General features: G+C 44.4%; 1 protein-coding gene across 3 annotated transcripts in view; it reads left to right on the top strand.

Annotated features, from left to right (window-relative positions):
* The window catches only part of LOC138548314 (vitamin D3 hydroxylase-associated protein-like), a 340,529-nt gene that overhangs the window by 177,415 nt on the left and 143,861 nt on the right, over positions 1-19,253 (top strand). For all 3 annotated transcript variants that reach the window (XM_069642268.1, XM_069642269.1, XM_069642267.1), the window contains exons 2-5: positions 4,494-4,607; positions 10,433-10,576; positions 13,326-13,459; positions 17,395-17,601. In XM_069642268.1, the coding sequence (XP_069498369.1) occupies positions 4,494-4,607; positions 10,433-10,576; positions 13,326-13,459; positions 17,395-17,601 (599 nt within the window). The remainder of the gene's footprint in view (positions 1-4,493; positions 4,608-10,432; positions 10,577-13,325; positions 13,460-17,394; positions 17,602-19,253) is intronic.

The raw sequence follows: 19,253 nt of genomic DNA, 5'->3' as shown, positions 1-19,253 counted from the left end.
TGGAAGACGGGGACGGAATTTAGACTGGAGATACCCAGCCCCAGTACCAGTAAAAAATCACGGTGAACCGTGCATAATGCTTTAAATTGAACCGGATTCTGTATCGGTTGCCAATATAACTGGCACAAAATGAGGGAAATATGTGCCCGAAAGCTACCAGATTTTGAAGAACCTGCAAGCACTGAATAAGATACGCTAGTTGAGCCAGGTATAAGAAGTTGCAGTAATAGATGGTACCAAAAACAGGGAAGAAGCCACTGGTGCTTGGATAGTTTCCTGTAGCGACGGAAGAACCTTCTGGAGAACTCTCAATTTCAAATGGCCTGCCTGGCAGACTGTGCTAATTTGAGGCTCAGCAGATGATGATGCTGAAAACTTGACCCCAGGATCTCTTAGTACAGAAACAGGGTTCAGACAAGGTCCAAGCGACACTGGCCAGAAATAAGATGACCAGTGAAAGGTAGTCGCAGGATTGTCATTTGGGGGTTGCCTAAGATTTCCCTTGCTACCCCTGTGGTCTCCCCTGCTATCCCTAAGATTAAAAAAACGATTTTCTAATGTAAACTCCTGGGCTGTGGCAAGTGCCATTTATTTTTTGGAGTGGCTGACTTTCTTGTTCAGGCCTCTTTAAAAAAAAAAAAAAAAAAAAAAAAAAAAAAAAAACACATGTTAAAACAAAAAGAAAAACCGGTGTTCCACAAGTGTAACACTTTGAGCAGTGATCCTAAATAAGAAAGAATATGAATAACAAACAATTTGACATTCTGGAATTCTATACAATCATTGCTAAACTCATTACATGTTTAATTTAAGGCACACTTTAGGGGGGAGTCTAAGAACAGACTAAATCATTAACGCCTCAACTCTGCCTTTCATCCTTATGTGGTCGCTAATAGAGTACCAACATAGGTTGGGTGATATTGTATGTATACTGTTCTATATAAAGTACTCCGGCATCCATTCACAATATATCCTTGCGTAGAGGCAGAAGAAGTATGCCACCAGGAAGCGTGCCAACTACCAAGTTGTCGGAATGTGATTATGAATAATATGGATGAACTGTAAGTCTGATGACCCAATGATGTCATAAAGAATATGTATGAACCTATGCGAAACGATATGAAAATTCTCAAAACTGATAATGTAACTGAAGCACTAAGAGAAACCTGTACCTAAAGATGAAGTAATCGTGAATATAAGATGATGAAATAACATACTGACCAATAACTGTAAATACACTGTAATGCAAGGTAGAAAAGGTACATAGAAGCTTGATAAAAAGAGATATATATATATATATATATAGGGACGTTATGGTTAAGTTGCACTACTAAAAACCTGTGAAATTCACTAAAAAAAAAAACTTTATAAACGTGACATTATGGTTTAAAGTAAAACCGAAAAACCCCTGAAATTCGCCGGTTATGGTAGGCTAAGCAACCATAACTGCCCGCACCACTGTGCACTGCTAACACTAACACCCCGGACATGAAAGATGACATCACAATGGTATTCTGGTATAATGTTCACCAAAAAAGAAAGAAGTGTTCTCAAAATGATAAGTCAGGATGGTAAGGCTGGGTCTCCCTTTCCCATATTTGAATACGTGACAAGACGGGACTCTCGAGCACAGCGCACTCCTTGGCCTTGTCAGCACGAGGTTCACAGTTCTGTTCAACAATATCAAAAACCTTCAGAGGCTAAGTCTCCTTCTGGCAAATGTCTCATGCCTCAGAAGGCATGTGGTGGTTCACAAAAATAAACGGTTCTCTTGGTGATCTTGCACCTTGGGCAATTGTTCTTCGCTCGGATTTCACAATGACAAACAAATGTTCTTTGGGTGATTGCTCTTCGCCCCTGTGATCTCACTCTGCCAGGCTCGGATCCTCCTTACAAAAACGGGCCTCCCACCGCCTGGTTCACTATGGCCTCTCATATATCGCTTGTAATCTTCAGGAGCCTTAATGTCTGTTTAAACAAACTACAAGGTGACACTTTGGTTAATACACTTTTCTCAGGTGTATTATTCTTCACCCTTTTTGTGGAAGGGAAATCAAATAAACAAGTTCTTTGGGTGATTTGTTTTTGCCTCTAGGATCTAGGATCTCCCTCTGCCGTTCTCGTATCCTTCTTGTACAAACTCGCTCCTGGGCCTCCCTCTGTCGGGTTCACTATTGCACCCTTCTTGCATACAGTTTATGCATTCCTAATACAGTTCATGTATAGCTCAGTTTTATTAGAAAGCATGTTTCCTTCTTTTTAGCTTTCTTTTGCACCTGGACCTCATCTAGGGTTTGTGAAATGAATAGGGGGGGCGGTGTTGGTTTGCCAAAGAAGACCGGGAATTCGGGAAATAATAATCAGACAGACGTGGAGAAAAATGACTGGGAGTATTCCAATACATGAAGGGAAAACAGGGATTCTGGGAGATGTAGTTTCCCACGATAACGTTATTCTGGTTCCTACTGGGTTTCATAGATGTTGGATTCTGCTAAAAGAAAGTGACTGCGGGGGAGGGATTTTACTTTCGAAAAGCCTATAAAGGCCTCCAGGACTTCGTCCTCCTCCCTGGTGTAATACTGTGGATCACCTGTGGCCTTTCCCCGAACAAAACCCCGGGTTCCCCCACCCAGGTAATCTTCCCTTGCTCGACCGCCCCCGTGGTTGGGATCTGAGAGCACCAGCTCTTCCCTGGTCACCTGAATAAAGGATTTTTAAGGTCTGCTTGGGAGAATACCCTCAGGTTTCTCAACTCCCTACATGGTACTTCGGTTCCTGGTTGGTCTCTGCTTGAATAACTTGTGCTTGCCTTCACTGAGGAACACTGTCACTAATGTTCCCTAGAAGCTTATAGGGAAGGGTCTCTCTCACACAATGGATTATCAGTATTCACCTCTAAGCAATGGGACGTTGACCTCTCTGTAGGTCCAACAGGAAATCCAGAGTAGAGGGATTCCCACTCCATTTAATGGTACTTCTAGCAGGGGATGCTAGAATACAATGGGGACCTCTCCAATTGGATGGTCTTCCTTCTTTCTGAGCAATAGCCAGATAACCTTGCTCCTAGAGGAATTGGTTTGGGGCAGACAGCAAGCATGCTGAGAGATTACAAAATAGTGGGCTGAATATTCCTTAGCTCCACACATACCTTGCCCCATAGAGACTAAAGTCACTATAACTGCAAATGTCTTCCCTTCACAATAGAAGGAATCACTAAAGATACGCACTGTAGAATAATAGGCTTCCCAAGCTAAGCCTAGTCCGGTTGTTCTTGGTTTTGTGATAAGGGGCTACAGTATGGTTGATACCGGCAGTAACTCTGCTGCATTCAAAGATGGCCAATTTATAGGATTTTGAAAGAAGTAAAACAAGCCACAGCAAATACCTATGGCTACAAGGTGCTTTTTCATTATGACTGCCCAGCAAATATGTTTAAGGCTGCTGGGGCACTGCCACCAGTTAATACAAACTAAATAAAAAGCCAATGGTGTTGACCATGGTGCTGCATATTTAAAATGAACTCTATTGTGCTAAGCTTGGCTTTGAACTTTTTGTAGTCATTTGGATGAGAATGTAATTTCTTTGGTTTGGCTCTTCAGTGCTACTCGGACTAGGGGAGCACATTGGCCACTGTATTCTATTCACTCTAGGCCAGTAGGTTCCTAGAGTGCATGGACACTGCTGCACTGTTCACGAATCTACTCAATGTAACTTTATTACTGAAAGTTGCAATATTACCGAACATTTGCTGGCTGGTCAGGACACTGTGCACAGCGTATACAAATGTGTCTATACTTGGATGTCTGAGATCCAGTTATGCACATTAGGGCCGGCAGACCCACCAAGGATGGGCCACCCCTTTTTAAGACAGAGCGTTTTATGAAAATGAGAATTTTAGGAAAACCTATGCTAACTTTCGAGCAGAATATAGTCACTAGAGATCCATAAATTCAAAAAGCCAGGCGGGTTGCATTCGCCCCAGTCCTACTTAACCTAAAACCATGTCTCCGCACCAACCTTGCTGTGCCCCTTTATGTTCGCCCCCTTTACTCACTGGTGTGATTTTGCTCTCCTTCACTGCCCAGGACACCTGTGACGCTTGTAGTGCCCTTTTTCTCTAGGTTGTATTGAATGTAGACCAAATAGACTAATGTATATCATTTGGGCCAAGTCTTAATTATTACTGCCTTGGATGCATCTTGTAGTGATCAATAGTAGATCAGAAAAAGTATGATGACTACTTTCTAAACTATTAAATGCATCTGTTGAATATTTTTCCAATGAACATCTTTTAATCAATATACCATGTTTATAACTTGTATGTTTCACGTCTGGTAAAAACGCATTTTCAATTACAAGTATTTTATTTTTTTCACTTATTTGTTAAAACTGTATTTCTCTTGTGGTACACAAATGAATTGAAAGAAAAGCTCACATTTGCAGTTACCCTGCTTTCTCTTTGTGACACTCTATTCATTTGCTTCTGCTTACAGCATCCGGACCAAGAGATTGAGTCCATTACGTCACTTCCTCTTTCACAGCTGACAGAGAAGCTCAAGAATGGCTCCCTCTCTCCAGAGAGCGTCCTGTATGCCTACATTGAAAAGGTCAGATACAAGAAGATTTCTGATATTAAATGAGGTTGATGAAACATGTCTTTATGAAAGGTGTCTTTAGTCACAGACAGGTGTTGATGGAAATAATGGTTCAAGTATGGTTGTTTTACCGTAACCCGCCCCCAGTTCTGGTTAATAATTCAATTGGGTTTCCTATTGGATGGCCACGTATAGACGGTGAAATGAAAATTATACCCTGGGTATATTGACCTATATAGGACGGGTGACTGCAGGACTAGTATGGTTTGCCATCCTGTAATAGGTAATGGATGCATACGCATGGCATGTAAAAGGTAGCGCAGTGTAGGGAAGCATACCAATGGCTTCATGTGATGGGTAGCGCAACGTAGGAATGCGTCTCTGTGGCTTCATGCAATAGTGCAGCAAAGGGATGCATACCCATTGCTTCATGTAATAGGTAACGCAGCATACAGATGCATACTAATGACTTCGTGTAAATGGTATTGCAGCTTAGGGAAACATACCAATGGCTTCATGTAAAAGGTAGCAGCATCTGCATGCACACCCAGGTAGCGCAGCACCAGGATGCATACCCAGGTAGCACAGCATTGGGATGCATATCAATGGCTTCATGTAATGGGTAGCGCAGCATCAGGATGCATACCTAGGTAGCGCAGCACCAGGATACATAACTGTGGCTTTGTGTAATGATTAGTGCAGCATAGGGAGGCATACCTAGGTAGCGCAGCACCAGGATACATAACTGTGGCTTTGTGTAATGATTAGTGCAGCATAGGGATGCATACCCAGGTAGCACAGCATTGGGATGCATATCAATGGCTTTATGTAATGGGTAGCGCAGCATCAGGATGCATACCTAGGTAGCGCAGCACCAGGATACATAACTGTGGCTTTGTGTAATGATTAGTGCAGCATAGGGATGCATACCCTTTGCTTCATGTAAAAGGTAGCACAGCATCAGGCTGCTTACCCAGGCAGCTGTCCGTGGATGTCGTCCCTTCTCCCATGGGGGAGAACCCTACTCAACCCTACTCATGTGGCCAGGGTGGTGTAGGCAAAATCCAATAATCCCCCTGGGGGTGGTGCACCACAGGAGGATCAAATGGGAAGGGAACACCCTCATGGGATTAGTGATGACACCCTAGGAGAAATGCAGTACACTTCCCTCACGATCCCTGCTCCCAGAGGGTCTTACCTTCTCCATGATGCAAGACTCCTCAATATTTCTATGTATGCAAACAAGGTAGAAGTTTATTCTCCTTTCAGTTATGCTGATACGATGAAGAGCAGTCATGACATCCTGAAAAATAGTACTGTGGCGAAGTAGATGCGTGGAGTGCAGAAGAGTACCCAGCGGAACCACAGTGAGCAGACCAGCCTATTCGGTTTGTTCGAAGCCAACAAACAAATAAAAAGCAATGAAGGACTCCAAACGGAGACCAGTTCTCCCTTGAGGAGCCGTGAGGAAGAGGACCATGTTTGTTGCACCTGGAAAGGAAGCGGGGACGCCAAGGGCCAGATCGAGAGCTCTGGAGCCGGTCCCATCATACTGGCTGGGACGGCAGGCTGACGGACGAAGACGGCAGTCGATGCCGAGGTATCAAGGATTGAGATGACTTCCTGAAAGAAGGCTGCTACTGCGTAGCCACCGCAGACCGAACAGTCTTCACAAGCAGCACAAGTCCTGCAGCTGATGGAGGAAGCTGGGACAAATTGGACACGCTTGTGAGGCCAAACCCACAGGTACGCAAAGGGGCAGGTAACTGCTAGAAAACAGAAGTTGTGGCAAGAGAGAAGGGTGAAAGAATACCCTGTACCTAGAGTCTAGGACCCTGATGAGGTTGTGGCAAGCAGAAAGGGTAACTGAATACCCCGAACTCAGGGCCTGGTCCCCTTATATGGAGACGAGGTAGTGGCAAGCGAGGAAGGGTAGGAATACGCCAAACTGAGGGTCTGGGACCCTGTAAGTGATAGTGAAGAAGCTGTTACAGCGTTGGATTTATATGGTAGTGATTGGTAGGAGAGTAAACCAGGCCTACCAAGAAGGAGGAAGACAGAAGTGAATATCATAGTCGTTCATCTTCATAGTCCCAGTACCAGAGAGAAAGATGTACCAGGTTGGCTGTGCAATGAGTGGTACTTGGCAGGAGAGTAAACCAAGTCTACCTAGGAAGAGCTCTGTGTTTGTTATGCAGGTCTGGGACTCGCACCCATATAAAAAGAGCAGTTCTAACTTCATTTCTTAGTCACAGTACCGGGGGAAAAGAGTGAAACCGATTGGCTGTGTAAAAGGAAGAGAACCTGGGGAAGGAGACAACCCCTGGGATTGTGAACATTGTGGAGAAGTCAAGAGAAGGGAGACATTGTCTTGAACCCCATAGAAATGTGTTTGTGTTTGCACCATTTGGAACTTTATGTTTGGAATTTTTAAAAAGAACTGAAGGATTTGCTACAAAGACACACCTTTGCACCTTTTGGCTGAATTATTAGTGTGAGGGTTAGAGTTGGGGGTTTGACACAATGGTGGACAATTCTTTATTTTGACAGTCTGGTGGAAATCTTTCAATATTTCTGTTGAGGCAGGGAAACCCCTCTTGGGGCTAGTGAGGCCTAGTCTGTATCAACAAAAATGTCATCTGTCTGGATCTCTCACTACACCATCACAATACCCATGGCTTTATTTGATCGATAGCGCAGCATAGGGATGCATTCACTTGGATTCATGTCAAAGGTAGCGCAGCATCAGGGTGCATAACCAGGTAGCACAATATCGGGAAAGAATATTTTACTTCCTATTCTGGGAACTTGGGATATGTAGGATTTTGTTAGGTTGGAAAAACAGTTTTCATTCTTGTCTGGTCTATTTTTTAGGCTAATACAAATATATTTTAATTTGAAAGAAAATACATTTTTATCCTAATTCAAACATTCTTGTAACTACCAGCTCTTGTAAAAATACAAAAAACATCACTATGAAATAGTCTTCACAGAAGGCAGCACTTCAACAAAGTTAATCTTTGCGGAGGGTGTTGCTTATGACATTGGGCTAAACATATCCTTTGAGTGGTACATGTGGCCTAAAGGATCAGGCACATGTACCTTTCACTTTGTTAGGGGTATTGTCCTGGTTTTAGGTAGTAAAAGGCCGGCATGCTATTTATCTGACGCCCTCTAGGGACAGGAAAAAGCTCCATATTTGAGCTCACTCTAGGTGGGATTTCCCAACACTTATTACATGCATGTGGCTTCCACCAATGAGCTTCCATTACTAAATCTGCACATGGTATATCCATACCCTTTGAGCCAGTGTATTCACTATAAATTCATATGGACTAATCCTAATAGAGCAGTACTCTTCATCATTCATCTGATTGTGTTGTTGGGATGCAAGTGCAACGTCCTAGGCAGGTGAACAGATTTAGATTGCGAAAAATATACTAGCAGGCGTATTAGCGCTAGCCATTCTTGTTGGGCATGGCAGAATGAGCATGTACCCATTTTGTAGTTAGCTTTGAAACATATTAGAAACACCATATAGCCATACAGAAAGGGCAACAATGTAGTCACGTTGCGGTTGTAGAGGATAAAATAGGGTGATATATTTCACATTTAGCGGTAGTGTACAGTGTTACGTTTTAAGCGATGTGCAAGGAGGTAGCTGACATAGGTAGGGATGTGAGATGGAGTCAGAGAAGTGTTGCGGTAAAGGCTAGGTCTGGGGAATAGAGTAGCAAGAGTTCTGCCATGTTGGATTTTAGGGCATGTTACAAGATGCATTTTTGAAAGTATGAGAAATAGGATCAATGTGGAAATGTCCAGTTTTTTCTGAGCCAAGTATCCCTCTGCCCCCCCCGCCCCCCCTTAGAGAGGTGACGCTTTCAAGGTCACAGGGAGCCGCACTGTGTCGATAATAGTTAATGATGTCCAGCTGCAGAGCTTGGAGGAGCTGGGAAAGTCTAGGGAGGAAGAGTTGGGATGTACCTTTTGACAGTTACATTGTGTGCAGTGTATGGGCGGGGGGTATGTGATTCCAAGAGGCCTGGTGAAGGTTTAGAGCACTACTGCCCTCACCTGAAGAGCAGTCATCCTGTCTGAACTGCAGGCGCCATACTCTAGGGATCGATAAATAAGCGAAATTCAAATATAAGAGTGGTGCCCGATCATGTCACCTAGGTTACCAAGAGTTGTGCTACAGCGGTCCCATGATTTGACACAGGAGGAACAGCGGTTATGCCATTATATGTATCGAAAAGGGCAGGGAGCTGTTTCTGCGTGCCACAATGTCTGGTATAATGACGAGGCCCATTGTATTATCAAAGCAGAGTTGACCTTGTTATTCACACTTTGATCAGGCTCTGGTGGAGGAGTGCACATCACGTGATGGGCAGGAATATTTACTTGTTAAAGAAATGTATTATGGTAACAATGTACCTGGTAGTTAATCAGCTCCTCGTGGCAATGTAGTAGGTCACGTGTTTAGGAGAATGTGGTTTAGATAATGTGACCAATAGGGTAATGGACTACAGAGGATAGCTCGAATTGTATATAGCTGGTAGCCAATGGGAGTGCAGGATCTAGTTTAAATGTTTGTTATGCATAGTTTTTGTTGATTTGTAGCTTTCTGCTATAAAAGATGTAACTCCTTGGTTAGGGCGAGCTCCGTTGAAGTTTGTTTCTATGGGACCGTCTGATATTAGTGTTTTTTAAACCGTTGTTTTCCTTGCAAACAGTGAATCGATTATTTGGGATTGCTTTTAATCGTCCAGGTTTTGGTTTGTTCACCCTACAGTGTCTAGAGCATCGTAAGTGGTTACGATTAATTCAAAGCTGTCAATTCATCGCTTTTTGGTTTCTTTTATCATTTGTGTTGATCTGTCAAGGAAGGCAGTTATTTTTACCTGATACTACTGTAGACTCAACATGCGAGCCCAGTAAGCATTGTGATCCTACGACAGGGAAGAGCGCCCAAGATTGCGGCAAGATTAGTCATCCTGGTGGTGCTGGCCATAGATATAGCCTAGATCTCGGTCAGGGTGTAAGGCTGCTCCGCAAAGACAAACTGGTGCCAGTAGATGCAGTAAGGCAATAGGTGGGAATACCACCTGTACGCACGCCCACCGTGCTGCGGTACCTACGTTTTTCACTGTATGCTCACCAGCCACAAAACTGTATGTAATACGGCGGTGTGAGCAGTACTGCAGTTGTTGCCTAGTACAGTGCTTATGCGTGAGGGGGTGATTCATGCAATGGGATAGGAGCTTGTGCCGGCTTGGTACACACTTCTCGGGACAAGACAAAGCCATGACATGACATCCTCACAAGCCCCGGGCACAGGTCCGCACCAACTCATTCAGTGTTTGTAGGTTTTCCTAGATTGTTTGGCCCAAAGACCAGGAGAAGGAAACCAAGTGTAAGAACATCAGTGAATCCTGGCCTTCCAACCAGGGATCATTACCACTTAGGATGAACATCCTGGTACAGTTTAACTGTGGGCAGATTGTGGAAACCCAGCTAACTATGCTCATCAGGACTGAAGGAAGACTTTATGAGTGTGCTGGATTTCATAATTTGTATAGCTGTGCCCCCACTTCTTCTCCTACACCATTGTCCCTCCTTACCCCAGTTTTGAATGGATTCTTTTCCTTTTGTTCAGAGTCGTCCCAACTGGTTCTCAGTCCGCCCTGGTGAGGCGCATGCTCTTCAAATCAGTCCATGCCCACGTTACTTGGTGCCAAGATGAACGTAAATGAAATCGGCCATAAGTGACATTCGTGGTTTTTGAGAACGTGATTTCCTCCTCTTTAACGCCCCCTGTCATGTACTTCCCTTTCCAGGCCCTGGCAGTGCACAAGGAGCTGAACTGTTTGACGGATTTTCTTCCCGACTGCGAGACTCTACTACAGGAAGTGAAAAAGCAGAAGGATAAGGGGCCGCTCTACTGTGTCCCCATCAGTCTGAAGGACGATGTCGGCTACAAGGTACGTAACAGGAAGTGAGCACTGTAGACTTGCTTACAAGAAACATGAAAACCAGCCCTGCTGACTTTCCATCCATTTTCATTTCACTTTCTTTTTCTTCTCATTTATCATTATTGATATTAGCATATTGTTTTGTCATTGCCTTAATATCTGTCCATAACCCTTCAGGTCGCGTCCGCTTCTAACCTCTCTCCAAAAGAGACGCAATTTAGGTGGAATCTTCTTGCCAGAGTAACCTTGCACACTGAATGTTATATTTTACATTCTAGACGGTGGTTGTAAAATCTCTTTCCTGACGTCAGCACGTTATCAAACACGGCTGAAGGAGCATTGCTCTCACAGCTCCCTTCTTCACATTTGGTGAAAGATCAGCCTCCAACAGGAATGCCGTGGCCAGGGAGTAAAGAGCTACTTCCAGAAATGCAGTTTACTGTGTGGCTGGGGGACGTTTGGATGTCATCTTCATAAATCTAGCAGAACCCTCTCATGGTTTCCGAATGCTATAGCGTTGGAATACAAGGACATCCCGGTTTTGCCTGGACTGTCCCGCTATTTTCCCCTCCATCTCGGTGTCCCAAGAATTTTTTTCATTTTAAAAACGCTGTCCTGGGATGTGAGGGTCAGGTGGAGACTGTCCTGTTTTTTTTCCCACACATGATTGCAAAATCCTGGATGGGCCGGCAACCGCTCTCTCCACTTGCTTTTCATGCCCATTCCATACCTTCCCCCTTCCTCCAGGTCCTCGCGCCCCCAATCAGCGTTCATTACATCCAACATGCACTGAGACAGGTGACCGACATAGGAGGACTCTAGTTTCATCTGTGTCCTGTTTGAGGTTTAGTCCTTTTTTGTGTTTATCCTCACTGACACTGTAGTCCTACGTCTATGTAAGTGGCCCGTCCCGTTTAAAAAAATATATATATCTGGTCACCCTATGGCGCACACACACTGTATAAGTGCCTACATGAGCTTTCAGAAGTCCAACGAAACGGGGGTGGGATTAATTGCGAAATTACATAGATTTACTCTTGGAGCACCCTTTTATTTCTGTGGCATCCTGCTTGGTACAAATGCAAAAATGCACACGAGACATTTCCAACTATAGTGCACAGTGCAGTGATAGTTTTCAAAAATATGAAAGGCTGAAATTGGCACGGTGTCTGCAGGCTCTGTGGGCAGACACACCATGGCCAAAAGTGTCCCTTGTGTATGTAAATTTAGAGGATGTATACGTTTTGGCCGTGGCACAATTGGTTGCGGCTGAATTGACCGTAGTCAGTTCAGCCGTGAAGCCAACTTTGCCGCCAAAACAGCCCTGTTTAAAACCCTGCCACCGCCCCCCTACTTACCTTTTCACCGTCTGGGCCTTTACTGACCTGCGGAGTCAGATCCGTCCCTCCTATGCGGGTGGGATCCGACGACACAGGGACCGCTTTTTTTTAAAAAATAACATTTTTATCTCCCGCCTCCATATCTCTGGAAGCGGGGGACACCACTGCTACCCCCAAAGGCAATCACTACCAAATATGGGGAGCGGAGGACACCCCCGCTTCCCATGTTTGGTAGTGATTACCCAAATTGGTCATTTCGAAACAACCAAATGGTACTGGCCGAATTCGGCCAGTTGTATTCGGTCAATTCAAAACAACCAACTTGGGTAATACCAATTTATCCATAGACGCAGAGAAAAATATATCCCCCAAGAGCAACACAAACCTGCCTCCCACCTCCAGTAAAGTCGCAAGGCAGGTGCCCTTCCTCAGTAGCACATCCATAAAACACTGCCTGCCCAAATTGGAGAGTCCCTCGAAGCTGACTTCCACTTTGTTGCCATTTGGTTTGCTTGCTCATTTGTTTGCTGATGAGAATTCATTAAGCAGTGAATTTTGCTGTTTTTTCAGTGAATAAATAAGTACCTGAAATCTATACTAAAACTATACATTTAGATTAGTGGCTTTAAAAATGCAAGTGTTTCTTAAAAAGAAAAGGGTTCTGAAGCCTGAAAAGGTATTCTAAGCCGTCACCGCAGGTATCCCCAATATTCTCTATTCATTTAGGATTTTTATAGTGCACCCCATGCGGAATACAGCTGCACATGGGATTTGCATATCACTTGAGAGGATCGCATTGGGCTGGTACATGGGTACATTCTGATTCTTGAGGCCTCCGACTGGTGCGAAAGTAGAATCTCAGGGGCTTCACACCATAGGAAATGTAGGTCTTCCTCCGAGTGTGGGAGACCCATAGGACTCATGGACCAGCTGCATTATTGGCGGCTGCCAAGGTTTGGTCTTTAGCATCGATCTGGCAATGAACTGGTGCTATGAAATGTAGTCCTATGCAGTGCTGAAGTGGGTCTTCCGGTCCTTGAAGCTGTACAAAGTTGCTTTCTAATATTTGATTGAAAGGTGGGGTATTTCAAAGAGCTAAATGCTTGGGTCTTCCACTGAATCCATTGTATTTGGGTGGCCTGGTAAGTTCAAAGGGGGTCTGCCTCCAATACCTGGATGGTTGGCAGGACTCAAAAAGCTTGGATAGGAATTATCAAGGGATTTGGCCATGCCGTGAACTGTGAAGTAGGTAATGGAACTTGAATTGATACATATTTTTTTCTGCCTTCTTTGGAGTGTAGGCTGGTGTCCTTTAAGACCTTTAGTCCAGGCGGGAAGTTATTATTGTGGGTAAAGTCCTCGACGCTAAATATCTCAGTTCATGCTGTGTATCATTCCCCACATTTCTTCCCGACCAGGGTCATGATTCCCACTGCGGCCTTGTGCACTTTCTCGGCAAGCCTGGACCAGAGGATAGTGTCATAGTCCAGGTTCTGAAGAAGCAAGGCGCCATTCCATTTGTCAAGACCAACCTCCCGCAGTCAATGATCAAGTAAGCATTTCCTTTATTTCATAGGAAACTGATTTGATTAGTCATTTGCTGTATGATCGTAGCAGTTCTGGCCTAGATGCTACTGGATTTGTACTTTGGATTGGTTTACCAGATATCTGAGGGGTACATCCTAAGCCCCTCAGCCGAGTAGGGTGCTTGCCAGACAACCGGTATTGTATTGGTCGCTGGGAAGGGGGTGCGGGTGGGGTGTGGGGAAGGGTGGGGTGGGATGGGATGGTGTGTGTGTTCCAGTGCAGCATTAAAACAGTTCAGCTTAATGATTTCCCTGTCATTGTTGTCATTTCTAAGTCTATTGTTTGCGTGCCTACCGAAGCTTGGCTTATTCTAATTTAATTATTAGAACCCACATAGCCTGATTTTAAGTTCTAATGATATGTGCATTGGGGACAAGGACAAGGACACATATTGGCCGGAGCACAAGACACTAAGATAATGGCTTCAGGAAATCTTACTACAAAAGACAACGAAGAAATCCTAATCAAATGATGGTCTCGGGCAGGTGTGTATTAATGGATGGGAACTCGGAGCTCAGATGAGTAGAGGTGAGCAAAAGAAGAGGGCCAGCACCACCTTGATTTTCATCCTGTGATTGCAATCCCTGAAGGGGCCGGAAAAACAGACCCAACATTCACCTCCTACAATTTTAAAAGACACTCCATACAACATTTCGACCATTTCTGAAGAAGTGGCTATTATCTGATTTTGAAATTACGCCAAAGAAAGGCTTGCTTAACATTTCTCAAGCCCTTCTCAAGGAGGTGAAATGCTTACATTTCTCTTCTTAAGCACTGATAAGCTACTTACAAACAGTTCATATAAATGTTTAAGCATTGAGTAATAAGTACGTAAAAAAGTCTCTCTCTCTCTCTCTCTCTCTCTCTCTCCGAATATTCATTAGTATTTATCAAACCGATACTAAAGTGTTTAAGAAATGATTGTCTTAAACGATTACTTGAGTAGCATTTGCTATAAAAGCACTGTATAAGCAGCAATAGCATTTGCTTAATATTTTTCAAATCTGCATACAAGCTTGATCTTAGTTACATTTTTCATATCCCCTATATGTCTGGGCAGGGGTTGATAAGCGCTTAAATTATGCAATCTGATAAGTTTGCTTGCTTAGTTAATAAATGCCTTTCATTTTGACTTGAGTGTGGTTGTGTCGATCGCACGGGACACCTGGCTGTCTCGAGATCTGAAGAAGGTTATGCAATACTTGAAGGTTATGCAATACTTGAAGTGACCAAAACGCATGGAAAAAAATACATTTAAATAGCTGCCCAGTGGGAGGCTGAAGATAAACCTCAATTGGGACTCATTAGGATAACTCGGGCCCACCAGAGTAAACTAGAAACTCCATGCCCAGTGGGCAACAACGCTGATCGTTAAGACCTGGCAGCGCGCCCGCCAACTGTACCTCAACAGGAGTCGGTGCCCGGATGTATTCCGCATGATGCTTTTTCCCTAACTCCTAACACCACATACACTCCTAATGTGTGGATGAGACAAGGAGACCTAAATGGCACTGCCAATTGAAAACCTAACAATGGAGAAAGCTTGGGAGATCAAATTGGGGCTCCCCAGAACTGACTAAGCAATGTTTACAATAGTCACTAAGTATTTTGAAAATGTATGCAACCGTGAGACTTGGGATATACTGACATAAAATCATAATTGGAAGGGGTTGAGTGAGTTGTGGGGTAAAATTGCTCGAGACCATGCAAGATCTAATGAAAAAAAAAACAAATACGTAAATTGCATTGAAGGGATATGTTACACTTGCACTTACGTGCATACTGAGCCCTTCCATGTAATTCTTACTACGAAGTGCAAAACAAAGGTGTAAATGCAGACATACTCACCTGTGCAAATTGAGTGACTGCCTCCATCCCTTTACATGTGTTTTTAATTGATTCCTATGGAATCCGCCTTCTTCTCTCAGGTATAGAAAGCAGGCAAATTTCATAGGACACATTCGTTTCACGACAAAGGCCATGCTGGTGTAAAACCCAAGTGGTATTTTGAGGCAGAGGGGAAAAGGAGGTGAAAACGAAACTCCCGTTCCTTGCCTCCACTCCATCTCCAAAAATCACCGGAGTGTAAAAAAGGTGTTGAGACAAGTGTAACTCCTGTATGTCTGCTTTATAGCTCCTTCTTTTTGTGCTCATGGGATTTGGAATATGAGCAGCATAATAATATCTAGTTTTTATATAGCGCTACAAACCCACAGGTATTTAAGCGCTGAAATAACAGTTCGTATTATTATCCCACTGCATTGTACTCAATTTATCGACCTCAGAAGGATGAAAGGCTGACTTGGCCCTGTCGGGATTCGAACCTACATCTGCAGGCTCTGCACAGATGTCAGAAAGAGCACTCAGCTGAATGTCTGTTAAAGGATCATTCTCTTCTATATGTCAGTGAAGCCAGAAGCGCTGCAAGAATTTGAGGATTGGAGTCTTGAGGTTTGTAAGGGTTATGGAGCCAAATCGCATTTTGACGCTCACCGCATCGCAGGCACTGAGGCCTGATTTGCTGCTTGACTGACCCATTTAGTGCCCCCTGCAACCTAAAGCTAGAGGTGCCTTGGACAACCACAAAGACCTGCTGTGCTCTGCAACTTCCAATCAGTGGAACTCCTCCTGGAAAAGCAGAATGGTGGAAGATTTGGCCAAGTAAATTAACAAGGGGGGTCCTGGGAGTCCCTCTGCCAGGCATTAGTCCAGGTTATGAGAGACTTACCCAGAGTCTTTAGCTCACTATCTTTCACAGAGAAGAAATATCCCAAACATATCAGGCTTTGTCCTGCCCTGGGCCAGTCCAGCACCGAAATGCGAGGCAATTCTCCTCTGAACAAGAGTACCAACAGCAACCCCAGACACGTGTTTTGGTCTGGTTGGACCTCATCAGTAGGGTGGAGCTGTCCATCTCTAAGAATAGTGAGCAAGGGGTTCACGTCTGGAATCCCCTAGTAACTTAAGGTGAGACCCAAGGTTACTTAAATGTGCAAAAATCCAGGGGTATCCTGGGAGTCCTTCTGCCAGACATTAGTCCTGGGTGTGAGAGCCTTACCCAGATTCTTTAGCTCACTATCTTTCACAGAGGAGAAATATCCTAATCAAATCAATCTTTGCCCAACCCAGGGGCAGTTCAGCACCGAAAAGCTAGGCAATTGTACTCTGAACAAGAGTACCAACAGCAACCCCAGACACGTGTTTCCGTCTGGTTGGACCTCATCAGTATGGTGGAGCTGTGCCTCTCTAAGAAGAGTGAGCAAGATTTGGCCAAGTGCCAGAATCAGTGGATGATATTATTTCTCCATAATGAATGGATTTGCAGATAATTGCCTTTTCTGATCCAAGCTGGAGTGAGCTCGTCGAATGAATCATGTGAATTTCTTGTATATTGCTGAGCAGATTGTAATCTAAACGATTAGCACAATTCATTGAAAATTCATTAGAAAATGTAAAAAGATGAGCGCATGCTGTTGTGGCTGCATGTTGGGCGGTCCGGCCCACTTGTGTTGTGTATGGTTTCCCATTGAGCAGTCTTTTGTTTGCAAGGTGACATGAGCTGGATTCAAGTTGCAAAGGTCTGCTTGCATTATACCCATACCCAATTGTACATATTCTGGAAGTGGCCTTACATGCAGGAGGGGCGTTCAACTACTGCAAGTGACTTGACAGCCGTCTGCCCTGAATATGGAGCATTGGCACAACCCTGACAGCCACATGCATTGGCTACCAGAACCTGGGGGGGGTCCTCCATTCCCTCACGTGGATGCTGTCTACATTTCCACCCAACCTAATATAGTTCAAAATGTTTCATGAAATTGTAATAGGAAATCTCATGGGAGAAGGTATGTATATATTAAATCTAATAATTGTGATATCTGATCTCAATCCCTTATCCAGCTTTGACTGCAGCAACTCGATATTTGGGCAAACCCTTAATCCCCGAAACCACAAGAAGACCCCCGGTGGCTCCAGCGGGGGAGAGGCTGCATTGATCGCGGCGGAAGGTTCCGTGTTGGGGGTCGGGTCGGATGTACTTGGCAGCATCCGTATGCCTTGCAGCTTTTGTGGCATCTGCGGCTTCAAACCAACTGGTTACAGATTAAGGTACGTTCCATGATAGCGTTTGCAGTATCCGTTTGTACCAAGTTGCAGTAACAATGCATCAATAAAGTGTGGCAACAGTTTAGTGATGAGTAACTGCTACCAATTATAGTGTAACATACACACCACTTCTTGCTTTGGTGGCATCCTATAAACTAAGAATGATTTGCCATTTTTAAAGATGGAATCCAGTTACGTCTACTAAAGTCTGTTGATATGATATATTATAGGTTATTTATAACTCGTTTAATACCCAGAGGTTTCTAAGCGGATCCGGGGATCGAACCTGTGTTGCTCATGTGGTCTTGCTTTCAAGGCGAGCATGTTGCCACTGAGCTATCCTCCCGAGACGAGACTCCCAATGCTTGCCTTTCACTGTGAATATGCATAGCTTTGTTCAGCATGTATTTGACAGAAGTCCTTTCTCACAGTTGATGAAAATATAAGAATTAACATGCACAGTAAATGGGGTTAGGGTTCTCAACAATTTGTAAGAGACGCAACCAAGTGGGATCCCCTCATTATGGATGCCAGCACCTGTAGTGAAGTATGCGAGTACTCTGTGCATTCCTGCAATGGGGTGCCTTACAATAAGATGTGTATGATGAACCAGGCAAAGCTAGGGGTGGCTAGAACATGACCTGTGAACAATATGTGCAAACAGGGTACCAGGGAGATGCAAACGGGGAGATGTCAATGTCGTGTGTGGACTAGATACCCCAGCCCGAGGCATGAAAGATTGCACAGAAAAGCACAACATTCTGTGCTTGGGCATTCCAGGGTTGCGGATGCCAGAACACCGGCGCCCACAGCCGCTAAGTGGGGGCGGAGAGTGGGTGCAGAGTGGGACCCCACAGAAAGGGACTGTGAGAGGGCCGTTAGCGAAAGGCTGACTGTAGGGAAGACGCGGGAGGCGATGGGTAAGTGCAAGATTTATTCATAACAGGCCCGTTCGGAGGGCTGAACCGCTTTTATCCGCCAACCGTCTGCTCTCTGCCTCGCGACCGCAGTGTAAACAAAGAAAAACAAGGACGCGAGGCAGAGAGTCAGGCTGACATTCGAACATTCCAACAATGACAACATCTCTACATATCTGCCCCCCCTAAAAACAAAGCAAAAAAACAAGGTTTAATAAAATTATTCAATGAAAAAAACTATAACACAAAGTATGTGTAGTAAGACATATGATTAGCGTACATAATCTCCCAACCATGCTGGTTCTTTGGTGACTCTACCACTTGTAGTAACGCCCACATTGCTCATACCAGCCTCCTCATTTACACCATCCCGATCATCATCCTGATTGGTCACCCTATCACCCACTTGTTGGTTTTCCATGCACACTCCTTGTATCTCAGTGGCCTTCGCCAACCTACCCTTGGACCATACCTCCCCACCCTCGAGGAAAACCACACCATTCCTGACAGCAGAAATCTTCTTAGGACCAAGAAACCTACTTTCCATACACTTCTCTACAAATCTGGGATTCTTGATAAATACTTGTTCCCCTACACTCCACTCGCACACCTTCACATTCTTCCTCCTGCCAAAATGCTCTTTATTCTTTTCCTGCCCCTCTCTGATTAACCTCATTATCTCCTTCCTATCCACCACAATAGCTTTTGCCATTCCTAACTATCCTGGTCAAAGTGTGG

This window comes from Ambystoma mexicanum, chromosome 1q (genome assembly GCF_040938575.1).
Source record: "Ambystoma mexicanum isolate Mex_15411 chromosome 1q, UKY_AmexF1_1, whole genome shotgun sequence".
In the NCBI taxonomy this organism is placed as follows: Eukaryota; Metazoa; Chordata; class Amphibia; order Caudata; family Ambystomatidae; genus Ambystoma; species Ambystoma mexicanum.
This window is presented reverse-complemented; position numbering and strand designations above follow the sequence as displayed.